The sequence below is a fragment of the Strix uralensis genome, chromosome 5 (genome assembly GCF_047716275.1).
Source record: "Strix uralensis isolate ZFMK-TIS-50842 chromosome 5, bStrUra1, whole genome shotgun sequence".
NCBI classification, from domain to species: domain Eukaryota; kingdom Metazoa; phylum Chordata; class Aves; order Strigiformes; family Strigidae; genus Strix; species Strix uralensis.
Genome location: NC_133976.1, coordinates 27,763,271 through 27,785,087, shown reverse-complemented (window position 1 = coordinate 27,785,087; position 21,817 = coordinate 27,763,271). Strand labels below are relative to the sequence as shown.

The following is a 21,817-nucleotide window of genomic DNA, read 5'->3' as shown; positions in this document are numbered from 1 at the left end:
TTGTACTACGAAGAGATAGCAACAGCTACAGCTTCTACCCAGCAAGTGCTGTGGGTTTTATTACATAACTGAAATCAGCTTAGATTACTAGCAAGTCCAAGCGCTATATGCTGCTGTTCACATTTGGTGATACTTGTGACTCCTACATTTTTTTCCATCAAGTCTGTGACCCACAGAAGTGAATTTCAAAATAGATGCTACACATCTTCCAGGCCTGTGATGGCCATGAAGATGCTGAAGGGCTTGGAGCCCGTGAGCTATGTGGAAAGGCTGAGAGAGCTGCGACTGTTTCTTTACTGGAGTAGAAAAAGCTCAGGGAGGCCTTATGTACGTGTATAAATGCATGGTGGGGGGAGTAAAGATGGTGGAGCCAGAGTCTTATCAGTGGTGCCAAGTAAAAGAACAAGAGTAATGGGCACAGACTGAAATAGAGGACATTTCATTTTAACATAAGAATTTATTTTTTTTTTAAATTACAGGTGTGGTCAAACACTGGTACAAGTTGCCCAGGAAACGTTGTGGAGTGTCCATCACTGGAGATGTACAAAACCTGACTGGACATAACCCTGAGCAACCTGCTACAGCTGACCCTGCTTTCAGCAGGGTTGGAGTTGGACTTGATGATCTTCAGAGGCCCCTTCCACCCTCACCTGTTCTTTGATTTTTAGTACTGAATCCCTGGGGAATAAGTATTTATTTTCTGCAATGAGCAGGTTCACCTAGCAACATACCAAAAAAAAAGAAAAAAAAAAAAAAAACTGAAACACTGTACAATGTACTCAACAGGCCAGAGAAAACCAAAGCATTAGGAAGGGAAGCACTCTGCATACCCTCACAAGAGGAACAGTAACAGGCAGTGACTGCAAGGGCCAAAGAAGTGGAGCCATAAACCAGCAAAGTGGAGGGAAGGGCCCTCTCTCCAGGACTACAGGGATAGCTGTGACCAAATTTACCAGCTCCTCCAGGAAAACCACCACCCAGGGGTACTTCAATGCTATAGCCTGTGCCTTCACAGCTAGGTGAGGTCAGTACAGAGCTGAAAGGACAATGAAAAAAGGACCCCCCAAATCTCCAATTTTTTTCAAGCAGGTACAAGCAGCAGAAAAATCCAGGGGAGAAGGGACCCCCTAACACATGAAATGAGACATAGGTAACAAAAAACAAAAACAAACAAAAAAAAGGAAAACTATATGCTTGGATAAAAAGATGACCCAAAACCAGGACCAATCCTAAGCAAAGCAGTAGTAGTTGAGGTGTTAGAGGAAACCACTTTCCCTGGTTTCTGGAGCCTTCACAATGACCAGAACGTCCACAGGACCCTCTGCAACATCTGTGGATGAATCAAGAGAAGAAAAATATCTTCTCTTCCTCTTAGTCATTGCATTAACATCTTAGTGATTCTCATCCATGCCTGAGGAAAGAAAAATAGGTGGAAATAAAGCCAACACACTGATTTCTAAAAAGGGAATGAAGAGCCAGGCAAAATACACCTTTGAGGACTATAACTTGCCTCCAGTGTTCTTCTCCCCAACCCCCTGGAAAAGGCATTGCAGCTGACTATCCCAATCCTCCTGAGCAGGTATTTCTCATCTCACTGGACATCTCTTTAGGCAGTAACATACTGGGTTCCCTTGCAGCAATCACCTTCTCAATAATTCTTTTTCAGAAAGCAGTGTTGACTTGCTACTTACCCACACGGGTTGTCTGAGCACAGAGTAAGTTGGAACCTGTAAGACTCCATGAGATGATACTTAAAGAGTCTAGGAACTCAACTTCAGAACAGCACTGGTACTCCAGACACAACTGCTGTTACTACCAAGAACTTTTTGAGTATCAGAACTGGCAAGAGGGTAAACTGGCTTACTTCTAAAGAAGTTCCATTGTAGCAGATGAAATCCATACACTGTCATCTTACAGACAGTTAGATACCACAGAAGCCACACTATTACAAATACATAAAGCATGGAAGTACTCTGCAGCAGTCATTCTTTCACTTGGACAAGCTAAAAAGTTCAAAATATTTGCAGTATCAGGAAAACATGAATGCATCAGTAAGTGTTAATCAAACCTAACAGCATAAATAGACAAAACATCTCCAGTATAAAATACCACCCAACATTAAACAATACTGGCTACAAACCTTGTCATGTATCTGGCTGCAGGGAAGAGAGAGAACAGATTTGTGATTAAGGAGCTGAAGAAGAGAGAAAAACAGCCTTAAGTTCAAAGGTCTTCAGTGAGAAATAAGAACATGGCCTACGTCTAAGTGAAGCAAGTAAAAAAATCTAACAAACGAAAGACTGCTACAATACAAGAGTGCAGATGGAAAATTAAATCAGAAAAGGAACAGAAATTGAGAGATAGAGTAGGAAGCAGACATTCTCTTTTTCACATTATGTAGGAAAACTGGTTTCATAAATCCACTAATTCACACTGGTTGCAGCTAGCAGAGTTCACTATTATTTTTTATGTCAAGACACTTACATTCATTTTGACCAGCCTTTAGCACAGCTGTTGGGATTTCAGCTTGACATTTGTTAAACCTAACAACAGGACTCCAGTCCCAAAATCTCCTTGCAGCACTTGCAGTAGACATTCCTTGCCTTAGTCTATGGACTAAGACAACTAACAGTAGTAAGAGGTATTAAGACACCACTAATGGTACCTCATGTTTGTGTTTCAACTGCTTGATTCAGTTTAGTTCTGGGTAGTGACATGCCAATTCATGAGCAGTTTGGGAGTCAGTAGACCAGATTATAAAAAGAAAGACCCCATCCAAGATCTTTTTACTCCTGTAAAGGACAGGCAATACACACGTACGTCCTTCTTATGACACAAGTCCTACTATGAAACAAATTTCAGCCAACCTCCTTCCTCCTTAATGAACTGCTAGTTGCTACAGTCACTGTAATTAGATGCACAGAATTTTTCAAGCACTTGTAATTTATTCCTCATTACTGGAGCTCTAATGAAAATAAAAACTACCAAAAAACCCCAAAGGCATTTGCAGGTGATTGGGATTTTACTGACTAATGAGCTTGTGTCAGTATGAACTTTTTTTGTTTTTTTCAAGATACTTCTGCACTTCCGTTTCAAGGTTATTAATTTCTGTAGCATATATATATTTGATAAGGGGGAAGAGTCTATACCATAATGGATCACATTTCTTTGGTTTTTTTTTTAAGAATAAAATGCTCATTTTTTTCTGAGCTTGCAACATGACCATCTTCAAAATATGCATAATCATTGACATTCATGCCTTGCGTTAAGCAGTGGTTTAGGAAAACTGCGAAACCTTTCAAGCCTTTCAACTCCAAATTCCTTCACTATGTCTAAAAGAAGCAACTGTGTCCACTTACCAAAGGAGCACTTCTTCCTCTTGTTTGCAATCAGCATCATTTACCAATTTTTTTCCAACAGTTGCACAAAGAATTAATACCAACATTTTGAATAATAGCAGTGTCAAGTTATTTTCACTTCCTTGCCCCTGAAGCTCCTCCAAAGCTTTTGCACAAACCAAATTTTACATAAACATCTTCCTCTTAAGAATGGCATGTCCTCTACTTCAAATAGCCCTTCTCACCTTGAGGAAGCTACTGTGAGAAACACCAGATCTGCACAGAGAGTTTTGACTAAAAAAGAACTGCAAGACGACTACCTGAGGCACACTGCAACTTAAGCTCTTTAACTCCCTGTCATTATGAGCTTTAGTGGCAGGAGCATTTGTAATCTCCAGTCAAGAAGGCACTGCTCAGCTTGAATTTAAAAGCAAGACAAATTCTGCAGATGGGAACCAGGTTACTGGAAAAAAGTCTGAGGCATAACTGAAGCAAACAGTGAAGAAAAGGCTTAGAGTCACAGAAGCTCTTCTGTCTTTAAATAAACTGGTGAACAGGCAGAGTAGTGAGCAGGACAGAGTACTGAGCAGGACAACCGACAAAGCACTTCAAAAGAGACTAAAACTGTCATCTCTGAATTCTTTCCTCATGCTCTAACTTGTCTCTGGAATGGCACCGGACTCCTGCAGAAATGACAGCACAGACTGTGCATCTGGTAATTCTGCATTTGGAAACAGATTGCGATTCACCACCCACTGTTGTATGCAAAGGGATACATGCATTTTTTCCCTTTTGTTACTTCCTAACTTAAAGCCCTATTTTCCAATTCAATCCTCTTTTTTTTTTTTTTTTTTTTTAACACCCATGTCAAGAATCCTTTACTTTCAGTTCCTCAGAGATACAGTATGGCTTCAAACACTGTTAATAGCATACTGCACTCAGCTGAGGAAACTTAAGCCAGCAGTTCTGAGTGAAATACCCGCTTAGATGCATGTCCTCCAGGAACTACTGCACCTCTGAGGATTCTCTCTCTTTCTACTGAAGGACTCTGAAAGAGAAGACCAGGTTTTAGACTTTCCTGAATACACTGAACACTGAGTGACTGAGGCTACAGACAGTGCCATTACAATTAGTCTCAGTTGTTCCCTAACTGGTGATTACCAGGAGGAAGCAGTATCAAAGAAGGATGTGCAGCTGCATTTACGAACAGGAAGGATAAATTCAAACCAGTAATTCTGAGTCCCAGAGACCAGCCTTCAACTTTGATTGAGGGAAAACAGGCATGCTGAGATTGACAGCTTTTTCTTAAGAGAACCTGGTAGAAATGCTAAGAAATTGGTAAATTCTCTGAGGATTTAGCATTAGTTTTATTCACCTTCATTCCAGGAAGAAAATATGAGAATATCTAATACTGTATTAGACTTAAAAGCTAATCCCGAGAAGACGATCTGTGTAAAGCAAGAGCGAATTATCCTCTGCTTCTCTGTCGACAACAAACTAAAAGTCTCTGTTGGTTGTAAACAAGACCAGAGAGGACTTCAGGGGACTAAGTCCTACTGACAAAACTGCACGAGGAAGGAGAAATGTGGGTATATAAGAACGCCCCCAAACTACAAACAAAACCCCACCTGACATCCGCAATTGGAGACTGGGGAAATGTCATACGTAATTGTTCTTCAACTTCCTCGAGAGTCTGCTCAAGGCTGAGGGGTATTTTTTGGTTCTGTTTTTTCAGATCTTCAAAGTGAGGCCTCGAAAAACAGCACCGAAACCTAAAAGCATTGCCCAGCACAGCGATCCATCACAAAATGTGAGACATACGCTCTGAAAAGAAACTTTATGGCTTCTGTGGAAGTCGGGGCACTGAGCGAGAACAGTAACACCGCTCTCAGATCCAAGGCAAGCTTTTCCTGCAATCGGCTCAAATGTTTTTCACAAGTCGATTTGGGAGCCATTTTTCACAAAATGTTGAAGCAGCCTATATAAGGATTTGAAATATATATCTGAATACATTAGCAACTGGATAAAAACAATGAGCTATGAAATAGCTTTTTAAAATCTTGAATTTCTGTAATATACTTTAGGGAAGCTAGTAAATTAGTAAAGGTATCTCTCTTGATACTGGGCATCTCAAAGTTTTGTCAGAGAGTTCCAATTTCTTCTGGAAAATTAAAATGGAAAGTACCCAAAGAATGTTGCTGCAATTCAGTTAAGAAGCACCGAGTACTCCCGCTTTCTTTCCCTTCACGATCTTTCTTCCTGCTTCTTCTTCAAAAGAGGCACACCTGTTAACCCTTTTCTTTGAAACTAGGGCAGCTTTTTTTCCTAGAGGTGGGTTGGTTTCCTCCTTTGCCTTTTCCTTCTTTTAACACCTTGCTCCCGCCTCTCTGTCCTTCCTTTTCCTCACTTCTTCCCTGCTCCCTACCCGTCTCGTGGCCTTGTCCTGGCCTTCTCCTTATTTCACTTTTGCAGCGGGTCCCTGAGTTTTGCCTCCTTTCTACCGCCTGCATGCAGAATAGCCCCTGCAGATGGTACAGTACTAATTGCCTCCCGAGCTCTTTCTGTAATACATGTCCACCCCTCTGACCTGAAAAGCACATTCACGGTGATACAGAAAAGTTAATCTCTCTAACTGCCACCGCTACGCATTGCCTACCCTGCTTTGTCTGGTTTTGTTGTGGTTTTTTTCCTTAAACCAGGTGCAGTATGCAGACACATTGTTGAAATGGGTTCTTTCCGATGTGGGTGGGACCACTGAACCGAGAGGGACTTAGAAGTGAACAAATACTTCTCCCATTCGTTCAAACAGCAGAACACGTGAGGGATAGAACGCTGACTGAATAGGGAAGCTCGTCCATGCCTCAGGCCTATGCTAGGTGGGAAACTGATCACAACTATCGACATCTGGTTTCCAAATCTCATGATACAACGTTACAATGTTCACCATTCGGTGAGGGATGGGCTATCACACCGACTGCTAATTGCAGGGCATACTTTGACCAGAGGAAATGCAGAGGTTGCAGCACTGCTGTGGAACTGAAAGCTGTGAAGAGTTCCTGAGGAGTAGTTAACCTTAGCTTTTCACGTAATAACACACAGCAGGAACTGCAAAACCAAATGCCCCCTACGCATAGTATATGTCCCGCACTGAAGTATAAAGTGAGAAGTTACGTGATGCCGTTCACATCATCCTATTTTTGAAGCATCCCTTTGTTGGTATGAATGTACTAAAACAAGTCCCAGTGAAGAAACTGCTAAAATGAAGAACAGTGAAGAAGGAAAAAGTGTCTCCAAGAAAGATGCCTGATGGAGCTTTGCACTCATCATAAAGTTAGCCCTTTTAAATAGGCCAGACGTACTATAGATTAAAATGTAAGGAAGACCTTAGCTGGGAACAGTGTTCTTTTGCAAAGAACAGTTTCTCTTGTAAAAGAATGTAGTTACCCAGTTCATTGTTTAGATGTCAGTATTTTTTGGTCTTTGAGCACTCCTGGAAATTTGTACAACCCCGATGACCAGCAGCCTTCACCCCCACCACAGGTAGTTGTGTACTGGTTTGATGATTAGCAATTGTTTTGACCTGTTAGACCATACGGTTTGGAACGATGAATGGATTCTCACTTTAGGCTAAAAAGAGCACAACCTTCCCTATGGATACCCTTTAGCAGCAGTTGAGAACGGGATTTCAAAACGCTTACCTTAGCCACATAGGCTTCAACCCTTTTTCTTGATGATAAAGCATTCCCGGCTGGGCTTAGGAAGCTTCCTCCTAGGCTCAGACTTCTGTTCAGGGCCAAATTGTTGCCAAGCTGTCCCAGTTCAGCTGGATGCAGAACTGGACTTGCAGACAGGCCTCCACTGACAATGCTGGTGGTGATTAAAGATTTGCTTCTACGGCGCTCCTGCAGGAGCTTAGCGTTGGCTTCTGCTAGTCTCTCATTAGCTCTGAAACATTCAGAAGCATACAGAGAATTACCTTTGGTAGTAGCACTTTCGCAAAGTTACCCTGCAGGTCTTTGACTGTTACCTGACTTGTGAAAGTGGAAGGGATTAAGGGCATCCAAAATAAGAACAGAATTTGGTCTGAGGTTTTTTGGAGAGCCTCTTTCTAAGAAGTCACCCTACCTGCAAGGAGCAGCAAGAGTTACTTAGGACTTCTCAGCATTAGGGCTTCAAAGCAATCCGTGAATGCCATGTGTTTACCTAGCCTCTTCTGAAAGGTACGTCACCTGCGTAAGACCTCTGGGCTACCCTCCCTTTCCCAAGGAAAGCGCAAACCTCAGGCACACCGCTACAATGGAAGCCAACGCAGATTTTTTTTTTTTGGCTTCACTGAATCCAGTTCTGTTCTCTGAAGGGCCTACCCTTATTCAAGGAGAAAAGGACATGAAATTTACCTTTTCTGCCATACACAGAACAAGAGGAGGAGATTATTAGAGATGGGCAAAAAGGCTGCCTGTTAAAACACCAGCAACTTTAAAAATACCCTATGAATGCCATGATCAGTGCTGCTGCTGCTGCTGGAACACTAAAGAGAAATGAAGAGAGTTCTAAGGAAGGGAAAGAGTCTTAAGGTACTTTCCTCACAAATATGCCATTTTATGCTTACACACATAATGCTGACCGGATGTAGAAGAGGGATTTTAGGAGGAAAATGCATGAGGAAAAAGTAGTATCTAATGACCAGTCCAAAAAAGCACGGACTTACCTTTCCAGTTTATTTGCTAGGCATCTTCTAATTTTCACTTCCTCCAGATACAGCTCTTTGTACCTTTCCGCTTCTGCCTGCGTGGATTCTTTTTGAAAAATACTGTCTTGTTGGGTGTTTTTTATCCTGTCCAATTCACATTCGAGATCTCGAATTCTGTGTTTTAGCTGGTTTCTCAGAGAAGCATGATGACTGGCTCTGATTTGTTCCAGTCTGTCCTGGGAGGCTGCCTGTGCCTGAAGCAGATAATGCACTTTCAACCACCGCAGAGAAAAAGAGAACTCTCCGGGGCCAGTCACTTTCACGTACCCAATTGCAAGGGCCCGGCTTTACTCAGCGAGGCAACTGTGCCTCCTCACTACCATCAGCAATCAAGGCCGAACCCTGGAAGTACCGTGTTAAATAAGTCTCTTCATGCAGAAGGAACCCCCCTCTTAGCACTATTGTTCATCAGAGCTACTAATGAAAGAACACTGTGTCTGTGGGACAGGGCATATAGAAAAGGAGTCCTCAAAGAAATGATGAGGATTCCTCACCTCCACCCACCCTCCAGCTCCCCCGCCGCAGCTTGAGTGACTTTGTTCCTGAGCGCTTTCCCCTGTACCATGACAAAGCAGGACTGTATGTCTGGCCATGACAACCGTTAAGTTGCAGCACCCACGCAAGGATGAACAGCGAGAACAAGACCAGCGGGCAGCGATACCTCCCAAGAACTGCAAAAGGAAATCTACCTCGGGCAAGCTTTTGATTCGGGGACCTGCAGGCACATTACACACGCAGAGGAAAGCACTCCTGCCCAACCACATTCGCTTCTCCCACTGCCCTTCAGGAAAGACAGAGGCACGGCACTAACACACACAGTCAGGCACCAAAACCAAAATACGAAAAAATGACGACGACAACAAAAGGATATGATAGAGACTACAGACACAAGTGAGAAATCCACTTACCTGCAAAAATAGATTGACTTCTTGCAGTTTTTGTCTTATTTCTTGACCAGCTCGTTCTTCTATGTCTTTTTTATATTGTTCTATTTGGCTATGATCCACCATGTTAGTGTCCAAATGATGTTTGAGATTAGCCAGCTCTTCTTTCAGCTGGCATTTGCTCTTCTCCAGTTTTTCATGGTTCCCACGCATAGTGGACAACTCTTCTCGCAAATCCTGATTTTGTGCTTCCAGCTCCATGCATTTTTTAGACTCTATCTCCAGCTGCTGGGAAAGTTCACCAACCTGTAGACAGAAAAAAAAAAAATAAAAAGGAACTCAGAGGCATCTAAAATCAGTCAATTCTGTGAAAATCCTTCAAGGGGTTGGCCATGGAGACCGTATTTGTCATCTGCTGACTCAGTATTAAAACCAAAGTGAAACCAGGCTCTTCTTTTAAAACAAGAACAGCTTGGACATCATTTCTGATAGGATTCCTCAGGCTCCCATCCTTGCTCAGTTCTTTCGCAGCAGGTCACAGACCAAGAGGTACCAAACTAGCAGCATTTCACCCGTGGAGCTCGGCTGAAAAGCACTAGGGCTATTCCTCCGTGAGATGCTCTTACGGTCACGGGAAATCAAACACGCCCGTACCCAGCCACCTTCTGGTTTCACCCAAAACCACATGTATCACGCTTGATGGGATTTTGTACATGCTGTCAACACAGTCAAAGCTTCATTACAGAACTGACAAGACAAGAAACAGATGCCCTTGTTTTCCATTACACCGAAAGATTTGTAAATAGTGCTTCAGAACACAGCATTTACAGCAGTGGTGGAGGAAGACTTATTTTCTCTAGGTCAAAACTGCGGTTTATTTTCAAAATTTTGCAGGGAATAGCAGACTTTCATTAGGCCCCAGTGGTCAACTACAGCTCTGTCCTCCTCTTCCCCCTCCAGAAAGACACCTTTTCTATACCTGTTGAACATAAAACACCACGTCCTGTCTTGTATTAAAAAAAAAAAATGGAGGAACCCAGCATCATAACACTTGAAAAAGTCTCTAACAGCAAGTAGAAACTTTAGACTGATTTAAAATCACCTGAACGTAATGCGCTTCCCCGTCATTCAGAATAACTCTTCCAACAGAAACACAAAACCGCTACTAACTTTTGGACTGAAGATGAGCCACTGCAAAGGCAGCTGACTCATTCTACAGTACCTTCTAAATACGAACCTAGCTCTGAAACACAGCTGCTTTGGCAGCAAAGCTGAGTAACGAGCAGAGGAGTAGATAAAAGGTTACGTGCTACTGAACAGCCAGAGCAACCTCAAAAGCACTGCTGGGAACTCTCCTTCTGGGTCCCCATGACAAGGGCAAGATGGGCTGAGACAGCTACTAGTCCACCATAAGTTACAGCAATTTTTCCGCATCACCTCACCGCATCGTGCCCTGGGAAGAAACGACACCATTTAGAAAAGCAAAACCTGAAGTGCCTCCTGCTCATCTCACGCTCAAGGTGGGGCTCAAGGGGTGATCTTGGGCAAAGCCAACTTCATACAGTTGTTCTGAGTTACGGCGGTGTTACGTCCCTCTCTTCCAGAGAAGGGATTCATCTGTCGGCCCTAGAAGATGCTGCCACAGCCTCAGGCTGCAGCCAGGCCTGTGCCAGGCCACATTGCTCTCAGCCCTGGCCCTCACCGCATGGCCACAATGTCCTGGTTGGACTGCAGACCTGCGCATCCCTACGGACTGGCCTGGTGATCTGCACTCTTGGCTGACCCCGCTCACCGTCACTGGACCTGTTCTGCTCTTCTTGCTGAGGGCCTGTGGGACCGCCAGCCTTGCCCATAAGGATATGCCCACCAGTACGAGTTATAGTCATCTACTATGGTTAACAGCAGAAGGAGCATCCAGAAAGTCAGTCAATTCCAAAATACAGCCAAGAAAAAAAATCAGCAGCAGGAAAAGAAGTATAAGGAAAGAGTAACACAGGTTTCAAAAGAAAAAGCGCCACCACCACCAAACCTCAAACAAAGCAGTGCTCACCTTTGTTCTTAATCTACCAATTTCATTGACCGTTTCAGAATATCTGTTCTTCATCTCTCCCTGCAAATGAAGCTGGGACTCTGTCTCTCTCTCCTCATACACTCTCAGTTTCTTCATAGCTCTGTCCAGAAGCCTCTTCAACCTGCACAGCAAATCAGTCAAGAAAACAATGAAGCAAAGGAACAACGGGCCTGTTTCACATATTCTCAAGTACACAGCACAGACGTGCCTTGCTCCATCTTTAATGTGATTGACACACCAGGAATTACTGAGAAAAACCAGCATTCCCATGCCACAAGTCACTTGGAGGGTCCAAATGTCACCTGAAAAGGGGAGTAAAAGGCTTCCTTCCCTCCCAGGAAAGCCACAGGGCAATCTGCATTTGCAGTTCTTTTGTCAACTACTGACAACTACAGGCGTGTACAGAAGCACCTTGCAAGAACTAACAGGGGGCTTGAATTTGCTCAGGGTTACGTGCACCTATTTTTACACTGAGGTGCAATAAAGCTTGACTTCGACTCGGGGATACCTCTTCACCATTCTAAAAAGCCATACCTCTTGCAGTCTTTCTGCAGTTCGATGTTTCTTTTCATTTCTTGATCCAGGCGCAGTTCGACTGGGCGTTTCAACTCTACCAGCTTCTTCACTTTCTTTCTTTCACTCTCACACTTTCAAAACAGAAAAGATACATGACACACAGAGCATAGGAACAGGATCTCCATGCAGTATGTGCATCTAGTGTTCTCCACAGAGAAAGCTGCAGTACGTCTCTATCTGTTAGCCAAGTTCCACAGAACGCCAATTGACAGAATTCCTGAGAACATGTAATCACTTCATGTTTCACATCAAACAGGCCAATACCTAAAAACAGAAACAGATTCTCCTGATGAAGCAAAGCCCACACACTTCTAATGCTTCAAGGCAAAAAGTTGCAAAAGATGCTGGAGAACCATTTTGGCAGCTATTCTGCTCATAACAGGGATTACATAGGTGTGCACATCATGGGAGAGCATATGTCAGTTTAAAGCTTTCCTGTGATCTTCAACGACCAGCAGGCAGAGGTTTGCGGAGGAATGTGATCTTTTGGAATCCTTCAATGTTTTATTCCCCCCTGTCATACTTCCATCCCTTCTTTTGGGGTGTATATTCATATGCTGTTCTTCCTCTTGGTGTTTTCTCAGCCAAGCCAGAGGAGAGACGGCAGTTGGTTTGACTTTGTACTTCCACTTTTCCTCTATGAAAAAGGAGAAAAAGGAAAGACTGCCCCTTGGAAACTGGCAGCCATTTCTTGCTTCCCAAGCACTAGTTCATTTGGCCAGAGTTTCTGCAACGCTTTTAATCTCCTGCTACCCTGAAAACATGCAGTATCTTCTCCATACACTGCACTGGAAAGAGGAAGCATTTTAACCCTGACGAGAAACCACAACATCAGAAGATGACCAAAAGGAATCCAAGGAAAGAACTAGGGAACTGCAGCCCTGTTCTATGTGCTCAACTGATAGCAAACCACACTGGGAACTCTTCCCAACAGAACCACTGCAGAGTTTACACAAAGATACTCAGCTAGCTTTTATTTGCTTCGTGGATGATCCCCAAATGACAAGAGACTCAGAACCTGAACGGCAGGGAACACAGAAAAAGCCCAGTATGTAAGAACTCGACAAAAAGGTGGACATGGTTCTCCTGGGTATTGGCTAGGTGCCTGGAGAGTTTTCTGGGCTCACCTGTTCCAAGAGTTCAGCCTTTTCCCTGGCAAGCTGAGCAACACGCTCCTCAAGGTGGGATCTCGACTTCAGCTGCTCTTCCCACATGCTGTGCAAATCCTTGGATGTCAGAGCCTGCTTCTGCATCTGTGAGAGCAACAGTGGCAAAAGAAAAAGCTAAGGTGACCGGAAAGACAGCACTGCAGTAGAAAGCAGTAACTGAAATGGAAACAAGCCTGAGCTCTCCTCTCCCCATCCAAGACCTACAGATGAGGCTAATGCGAGTGTAAAACACACCTCAGGAAACACAGCCAAGAACAGCAGTTGAAGCTGGTGGAAAGAATGAACACTCTAGAAGCAACAAGAGGAGGTTGCAGCTTTGGGGGATAAGAAGACACGCACACACACAGCCACCCTACCGCTTTCTTCCAAAGGTCCTCTGAAGTTCATAATGATACGTACTTCATAATATAAAAATTCCTCTAGTGCCCAGCACAGACGATACCCTCCCCTCACGGCCTCTGTAACAGCTGTACATCTCCTGAGAGCAAGGCAATGTTTTCAAATCGGCGATACTATTTATGCTTCTACCCAAAGGGACAAAGACTTGCCTAACACATGGATCTGAGCGGAACGGAACTTGCTGATTTTGTTCAAGTACAAAGAATGCAAGATGACTAGATGCTTTTAGTGGCACTCTGTACAGATCTACAGAAAGTCATGAAAACCTCAGGACAAAGGCTTAGACGAAAAATCCTCACCTCGGGCTATACAACCTTCCCCAGTGTCCTTACAGAGTAGGTGTAACGCTGGGTCTTACAACAGAAGCTAACACGGTCTCAAGGGCAAGCTGTGACAAAGCTGCAAAGGTAACACGGATCTCCCAAGTCCAGTCTCCTCTCTCAGCTTTCAGCCACAGACCTCCCTCCTGCCCACAACATCCATCCTATCCATCGTGTGCTATGGTTTAACTCCAGTAGACAGCTAAGCACCACACAGCCACTTGCTCACTCCTTCCCGGTGGGATGCGGGAGAGAAACCGTCAGACAAATCATGCTGATGAGCTCGAGTATCTTGTACACCACCACACAGATACAAAACACAGCAGCAGGGAACAAGGAGATTTACAGCCTTTTCCCCTGAGGGTGCCTTGCCCTAAAACCAGAAAGGTATTTGTCAGCTGAACTGTGCCTACGCAGCCCACCTGATCTTTTCAGCAGTTACCTGCACACAAAAAATGCAAAGACTACAACAGTCTTTCACAGGAGCCAGTTATGTACCTGCTGCTGGTGGTCCTCTGCAGCTGCTTGTGTTGTTCGTAAGCCAGTTATCAAGTCTTCCAGGCGGTTATGAACCTACAGAAGCATTGAGAAAAGCAGGGAGACACACTGTGACTTGCCAGACTGCAGTTTACACCTCAATACAAAAAGTAAGTATTACACACGCTTCTTCACCTCTTCCTTCCTGTAGTACTTACACCCGGCACCAACGATCAAAACAGCCTTAGTTTGATGCCACTGCAAAACTGTTAGCAATCATCCCCTCTGCCATTTGCTTCAGGGAGAGAGAGCACTGTGCGGGATACAAAGCATCTCCAATGAAAACAGGAAGGAGCAGCTTTTCACAGTACATCTGAAAACCATGCCCTGTTAACCAAAGGGGAAGGACCAGCACTGTGACTGCCTTCCCTCTTCTCTTGTCAGTGTCAGTACATCAAAGTTCAACTTTCATATGTAGTTATTTTCAAATTCTCTTCAGTAATAATTAACAACTGCAGTCATAACAAGAACCCTAGTTTACTGGTTACAACACAAAAATCATTTGCTTCATACAGGTCACAGTTGAACACCTCACCTGAGCCAAAATTAACCACTGCGCAGAGGCAGTGGCAATTCCAAGGCTCACGCTTAGTTCTGCAAATGATACCACATACATTCCTGTTCACTGTTTCACCAAAACAAGCACACAGCAAGTGGCCAAAGGAAAAGCAATTCTGCACAGCTAAAGCTCTGTGGAGTTTTTACTCCAGCCTGATGATGCCAGTCCGGCCTCCAACGCGAAGTGCTCGGCATCAATATCCCCTGCGGATTTTCCACAAGTTAACCCGATGAATACCTTTAATGACACACATTGCGACAAGTGTCTGAAGTAGCATCTGATGTCACGACGGGTCTAAAGCAGACAATAGTTACACCAGCGTATTAGTGTCAGATCCCTACCTTTTAGAGCATTAAGTAGGACCTGCTATAGGAGCATGGGAAAACGCTCAAGCCCAGAAAGGCGGGGAACGGGCCAGGAAAGCAGCCTGCTTCAGCCTATGTTCAGGAGAACGCAGGAACCGAGTTCCCCTAGGCTCTCCCGGAAAACCTCATCTTAAAATTTCCCCACAGAAACAGGTAACTGGGCTGACAAAAAGGGAAGCTTGTGGTCAGCTTACTGAGGCAGAGGCTTGCAGGTCTCTCTGAAGGGCTTCAATCCTATTGCTCTCTTGCTGGACTGTGGCTTCCAACCTGGCATTTTCAATTTCAAGGCTTAAAAAGAAATACAGGTCTTAATATGGAAATCTACCAGAGCACCAGTTCTGAAAAAACAGTGTGAAATAACATAATCTAAGACAAAAGCATCCTTCAAAGTCGTGTATCAACTTGCTGTGAGGCAACAAGGCTACCTGTCGCTCTCACACAATCCCAGAAAGCGACAGACACCTTGCTTCACGGCGCTACTCTCTTACCGTTGCACGTGCTCTTCCAGTTGTTTTATAGTAGCGTTAGTCCCAGAAGATGCCGACAGGAGGTCCTGCAGTTTCTGGGAAGAAGCGATGACTTCTCTTTCCTTATTATCCAAGGCCGTCTTCAAATCGCAAATACAATGCTCAGACTGCAGGTGCTGTTCTTCCAACTCCCGCAACTGTAAAATCACAGCAGGAATCTGCAGTCGTGAGGTGAGCTTTTCTAGAGAGGAGTCACCTGCTGCTGCAGAATTCAAGCTGCTACCCAAAGAACTGTAACCATTTCAAGTACGTTCAAACCTTCACTCCTGCTAGCAAACGAAGACAAATGGTGTTACTACTTTATACTGGCCTCTGCCATCCCTGCCCTGGGCACTAGAGCACGGTTCTAAGCACCGACACTGCCCCTCCTAGCCTTTCAGTGACTCGTGACACTCCTTGTATCCACCTGTTTGCTCCTCCATGAAAACACAAATTAAAAAGTTCATCCTGCTCCTAAGGTGACTTCCCGACTCCCTCATAAGGAGGTGAGGATGATTTCTCTTTCAGAGCTCTGAGGCCTCTATACTTCAGTTGTTGTAAGAACACTGCAAAAGGTGGTCCCCGCCTCAGGAAGTAGCTTACAGGTCACTTGCAAGAAAGCTGCTTAAGGATGGCAAAGAACTGCAGGGCCAAGGAAGGGGGAAAAAAGAAAGAGAAGAGTTATATGCAGAATAAGTTGCAAAAGCATTCAGAATTGAGAAGATGTTACCTGATGGCAGGGGGGTAGGAGTGGGGCAGGGGAAGCACAGACAGCATTAAAAAGCCCAAAGGCAGCAGTCCAGTTCTTCAGAACTGAGACAACCTGCTTGGCCAAACCAAATGCAGTAAGCTATAGACACATCAGTTTATTTTGCAAAGGAGCTTTGCAAACAGAAACCTTTGTTTAAGTAAGGACATAGTGTCATCATGTCACAGACCTTCTCATCATGGACATCAGCTTTATAAAACAGTGAAATTAATTCACACAGCATTAAATCTATCCTGCTGAAGTTTCTTCTAGGGTTTTAGGACAACATTCGCTCCTACTTTCAACAGCTATCCTCAGATTTATTGATATAGACGTTATGTACCTTGGTTTTAACCTTTTCCAATTCTTTTTGCAAGCGCAATTTGTCTTCCTCCAGGTCACTGCGGTAGCGCGTAGTAACTTCAAGTGAAGCTTCCGACATAGATTGCTTTTTAAGAGCATCGGCAAGCTCCTGCTGCAGCTGTCTGACCATGCCCTAATGAAACAGTTAAATTAGCATGAAGAAAACTGTATGAACATGAAATATGCTTTTATTTTAAACTTATTTGATTAACAGAACTGTCTTTGGATTGAACTCAAAGGTATGAAATTTTGCCTGCCACTAGCAGGTATCTGCACAGATGATGTCCTCTCTTCATCTTGCTCAGCTGAGCACCTCCAAACTATCAGCAGCTCTTCATGAGGATTTCTCTTTCCTAATACATAAAAAAAGGCTCAAGTACTATTCTTCTCAGAACAATACAGAAGCACACACTGCAATCGTGTTTTTTTTCTAACAAAATCCAAAGAAATCTGTGGCGATATAAGAGCCCTAGTTCGACTACAGATATTACTCTGATGACAAAACCCAAGACTTCATATTAAGAGTGTTCTTTGTTCTATTCCTCCATTATACAAATATAATTAAATGAATACATATATCTGAAAGCTCTTCTGAGATACACTTTATGTTGATTTATGTTGAATCACATCCTCTTGGAGACTTCTTACTAAGTTCATTTTAGAATAACAACTGCCTTTATACTGACAGATTAGTTTTACAAAAAATCGGGATAGTTCATATCTATCTATCTATCTATCTAGTGTCTTCAAAAGGAACCTGTTATTTTGGTAGTAAGAATACAAAGCAATTCACATTACAGTGATTGACAGCACTGCTGGAGTTCTCCCCCCCTCCTTTAAAGTAACTCACAAATGAAGACTAAGGTGGTTATCTGACACATGGAGATATTTACCTCACTCAAAGATTCTGGATTTGTTACGTTAAAGGAAATGTAATTTTAAATCACTATTCAAGTCATTAAGGGAGACAAACCTTACACCAGAGTGTCTAAATACCGAATGTGATTACTTCCTATTTTCCCAAAAGTCAAGGAAGATTAAACAAAATGAATAAGTCAACTTTTAAATCATTGCTCTACCTGGAACTGGTAAAATACTTTATCAATAGAGAAGACCCTACCTTCTCCAATTACCTATAGCTTTTTCAACTGTCTACTTATTCCTCACTCCTACCCCCACCTTTTTTTTTCTTGACGCTGTTTTCTTGACAAAAACCATCTACAGGCTGAAATGGAAGCAACACTTGCTTCATGCATGTTTGAGCAATATAGAAGTTATGCTAATGCTCTGCATAGGAGCATATTTCATACTCATATACTGTGTCAATTTGCAGGCAGGCCCCTCAGAACCCCCACAACACATACATAAGCTAACACCTGGACACTACTATAATACTCTTCAATTCTGATAGCAACTTATGGAGAAGCAATTTTTTTTTCTCTGTACGAGCTTAATATAAATCCATCCCCCATCACTTCACTTGTTTGCACCTTCATTTCTCAACCCTTGCATATTGCATGGTTCTGCCTTTTATACTACTCTTGTTTGTGTCATCAGTGCAATACATATATAAAAACCATCAAATACATAAAAGCATTCTATATGGCATAAAACAGTCTAAGGAAAAGAGACGAAGAAAATACTAGAGAAGAATCACTTTTCTTGATCAAAGCTTAGACTAGGATAACTTTTTTCTGTTCTCTGCTCAGATCTCAGCAGTAACACCCTGTTTGCCACAAGTCCCAAGAGAAACACGACAAACCAGAAAAAAATCAACATTAATTGGTCCCATGCATGTAACTTATACCTGGTACATTTTAGAAACATAAAATAATTTCAAGAACTGACAAACTTTAAATTGTTCTTTCCAAGTGTGTACTTTACCTCTCTTTCTACTTTGTCAGTTTCATATTTAAAGACTTGTTCTCTTAAATCAGTACACTTGGCATTTAATTCTTTGTTTCTCTCTTCCACTAGGTAAACTTGCTTTTCAGTATCAGCTCTAAGTTTGTTGAAAATATCATTAAACCGGTCCTGCACATCATTCACTACTTTTTCTTTGATGATCCCCTTGTTCTGCATATCTTCCATTTGCTGACGGAGTAAAAGGTTTTCACTCTGAAGCTGGGCCAGTCGCTCCTGCATGGATTCCTGCTTTATTATAAACTTGCTTACTTGATCTTTCTCAAGTTGTCGAGCATGATCGCATTCCTTTGCCTGACACTGGGCTTGACTTAATTCTTTTTGTGTCATTTCTAAAAGCAATGTTTTTTCTCTAAGCGTTTGTTTCAACTGGTGAAGCTCATTTTCTAGACTATTAGCTTTGCTTTCAGCTTTACTCAGCTGCTGAGACAAGCTCTTGTTGGTTTCTCGCACATCAGAGAGATCATGATGGAGCTTGTCTTGCAAGCGAAGCCATTCATCACGTTCTCTCTGAAATGATCGTTCAGCATCACTTTTTGATGACTGATGACGCTCAAGTTCTTGAACAGTAGTGTTCAGGCGGCAACGAAATGATTCAATTTCTGTTTCTAGTTTGTCTTTGCTTTCTTTTGTCTGCTCAAGTTTGGAAGTTAACACTGCAGATTCTGTCTTCAATAAGTTCAGCTGTCCGTTGTACTGAAAAACTGTTTCTGTTAAGGCTTCCTCATTCAGTTTAAGTTCCTTTTTGAGATCTTCATTTTTTTCTTTCAAGGTCTCATTTTCCTCTAAGTACTTTCCTTCTTCCTCTTGGTGCCTAAGTCTTACTTGATCAAGTTCTAGTCTTAGCATAGCAATCTCATCTTGTAGTAGCTGATTTTTGTACAACAGATCCTTTTCTCTCTCTGTGTTGGATTCCTGAATGACAGAGAACACGAATAAATAGCCAGTTGGGAAACGAGTCTACAAAAACACTTCAGCATCAAACTGCATTTTATACATTTCTAATACTGAAGCAAGATTTCAAAGATAAGAGTGAAATTTCAGGTAATACTTAAGCTACTCTGTGAACCCATGCATGAGTACAATGTATGCACACACTGGAAGTGTAACATACCCTTAAAACCTAAATGAAAATCCCAAATATATAATGTCTTTTTTTTTTTTTTTCTTAAGCCAGCAACCAAATAATAAAATTACTGAAAATATCTCAAGTATAAAGCTTTTAAAATGACAGTGCTTTGTTGTATGGGCATGCCTTTAAAATACTCCTGTTAGTTTAGCTGTGTTACAAATCTGGTAAAAAACAAGGCTAAAAAGGGTATTTTCCTTCTTGTGTTACCTTACATCTTGCATCAGTTGTCAAATGTCTTCTTAACACTTATTCTTTTGTATTACTGAAAGTTAGCTATACAACTTAATCAGCCCTAGAATGCAATAGTCTTGTATATTTCCTGTTTGTTATCTAACTTTTTTTTCCACATAAACATATTCACCCTACATTTATTGGGCAGCACAGCCAAGAACAAATAGTTCTTCCAAGCACTAGACATTCTTAGTAAATTCATAAACCTTTTTCAAGATTTATTTTTTTTTATACAGTGTTTATGATTGCTTTTTCTCCTCCAGTTATTCCAACTCCTACAGAGAGTTTAACTCATTGCTGATATTCCTTCATAAAATTTTAGTATGCGTTAGGTGGAAAAGAAAGGTACACCTGAAATAAGTAAGTTTGATAAAGGAATAAGTAATTTAAAAAGACCAAGTAATTGGAACACAACAAGTAAGCGTCAAACAACTTTCTTCCTGGTTAACCTTTGACATAGCTAGGTGTTTCACTGATAGAAGCCTTAAAAAGTGATGACAAAATGTTTATGAAATGAAAAATAACATCACTTAAGAAAGAGGGTAAATAGTATCTTCTTTTAGTTTCCTACTTGCATATGCAATTCAGGTACATATAGGACTCATGCTGCTTTCCAGAACATTTAAAGACATAAGGGAAAACAGAAAAGATATTTACAGAGTTAAGTTATGTTGGCAAACTGTAAAGAATGCATCAAGAAGCACAAAAAATTATGTAAGATTTAGTACGACTTTAGAATGAACATGGTGAAATTTAATTAATTAGAAAAAAAAAAAGATCTACTTACCTCTGAATTTTTTTCTATAGTTCTTCTTGTCTCTTCTTCTAGTTCCTTCTGTCTCCAGAGGTGGTTGTTCAAAATTCCTTCTTGCAGGGCTCTGGCACTCTTTTCCTGAGAGAGCTGTCTTTGTGTTTCATCACGCTCTTCTTCAACCTACAGTAATATATAATTAAACTACTTGCATCTTGAGAAAAATCAAGAGCTAGCAATATCTTCCCATTCTCCTTTGTATTCTTTCAAATATTTTTGCTTCCCCACAGTTATGATAATCCATCTATAAATAACAGATTTTAATTTTCTCCTGAAAAATTAAGAACAAATACAGAATGTTTTGTAGTATTTTAGAAAAATAACTCAAAGTCAGGCTTTGCCTGAAATACAAATGAAATCTAAATTTTGGAAAAGTGAAAAAGGAATCATGAACTTGCAAATTAAAAGAAAAAACCAAAAGCAAACCCAGACCACTTGTGAACCAACTGTTCTCAGCTGTCCTCAAAAATTTGACAATAGTTACCCAACACCTCTTCCATGAAGAAAGTACTTCCTTCTTTAGACATACTGGAATACAATGTCAATTAAAAAGAATCAGAAAATAAGAAGAAAAGTGTTTAACTCATTTTTTAATATACCTGTTTCAATAGCTTTTTCAGTGTTATTAACTCCATTTCTGAATTCCTTGAGTGTAACTCAAGTTGCTGTTTCTCCTCCATCTCTTTACAATATTGATCTTCTTTCCTCCTTAGTTTTTCTCTTGTTTTCTCGTATAGCATTTCTACTCTGAGCCTCTTTTCCTCTTCTTGTTTCAAAGTAAATCTGGGATTTAACAGAGTATTTGAGAAACTAAAGCACTGATATAAAAAGTAGATATTCCACATTATGAACTTGCAGAGACAACTTATACCATAAAAATGTTAAATGTTTTCAGATTTCATTTTTTACTTTAACTTTTTAAAGAATTCTAACTTCATTCCATTATCTATGGTATCAGTTATACAAGATGCAGAAATAAACCACTGAGTGATTTATCATTTATTTCTAAGTTTACATAGATAAATATACAGTAGTATGCGCATTTCTATAATTGTTTAAAAATAATCTTCATATTATAGACATTTCATTCAAAAGCAGTTTGTTGTCTTATCAAAGCATCATAAACTTGTACTGT

At 41.7% G+C, this 21,817-nt stretch overlaps 1 protein-coding gene across 13 annotated transcripts in view; it reads right to left on the bottom strand.

Moving 5' to 3' along the window:
• The window catches only part of ANKRD26 (ankyrin repeat domain containing 26), a 62,780-nt gene that overhangs the window by 3,778 nt on the left and 37,185 nt on the right, over window positions 1–21,817 (bottom strand). For 10 of the 13 annotated variants that reach the window (XR_012629161.1, XM_074870195.1, XM_074870205.1 and 7 more), the window contains 14 exons: window positions 21,282–21,465; window positions 20,659–20,805; window positions 18,470–19,423; window positions 16,566–16,718; window positions 15,457–15,632; window positions 15,163–15,256; window positions 14,006–14,080; window positions 12,747–12,872; window positions 11,578–11,690; window positions 11,023–11,164; window positions 8,997–9,278; window positions 8,047–8,282; window positions 7,037–7,283; window positions 2,141–2,194 (listed from right to left, as the gene is read on the bottom strand). Coding sequence is in view for 11 of the 13 variants with exons in the window: in XM_074870195.1 (XP_074726296.1) it covers window positions 2,141–2,194; window positions 7,037–7,283; window positions 8,047–8,282; window positions 8,997–9,278; window positions 11,023–11,164; window positions 11,578–11,690; window positions 12,747–12,872; window positions 14,006–14,080; window positions 15,163–15,256; window positions 15,457–15,632; window positions 16,566–16,718; window positions 18,470–19,423; window positions 20,659–20,805; window positions 21,282–21,465 (2,983 nt within the window). In the remaining 2 variants the exon portion in view is untranslated. Of the gene's footprint in view, window positions 1–2,140; window positions 2,195–7,036; window positions 7,284–8,046; window positions 8,283–8,996; window positions 9,279–11,022; window positions 11,165–11,577; window positions 11,884–12,746; window positions 12,873–14,005; window positions 14,081–15,162; window positions 15,257–15,456; window positions 15,633–16,565; window positions 16,719–18,469; window positions 19,424–20,658; window positions 20,806–21,281; window positions 21,466–21,817 lie in introns of those variants that run through there. The other 3 variants (XR_012629162.1, XM_074870198.1, XM_074870206.1) reach the window with 3 other exon arrangements.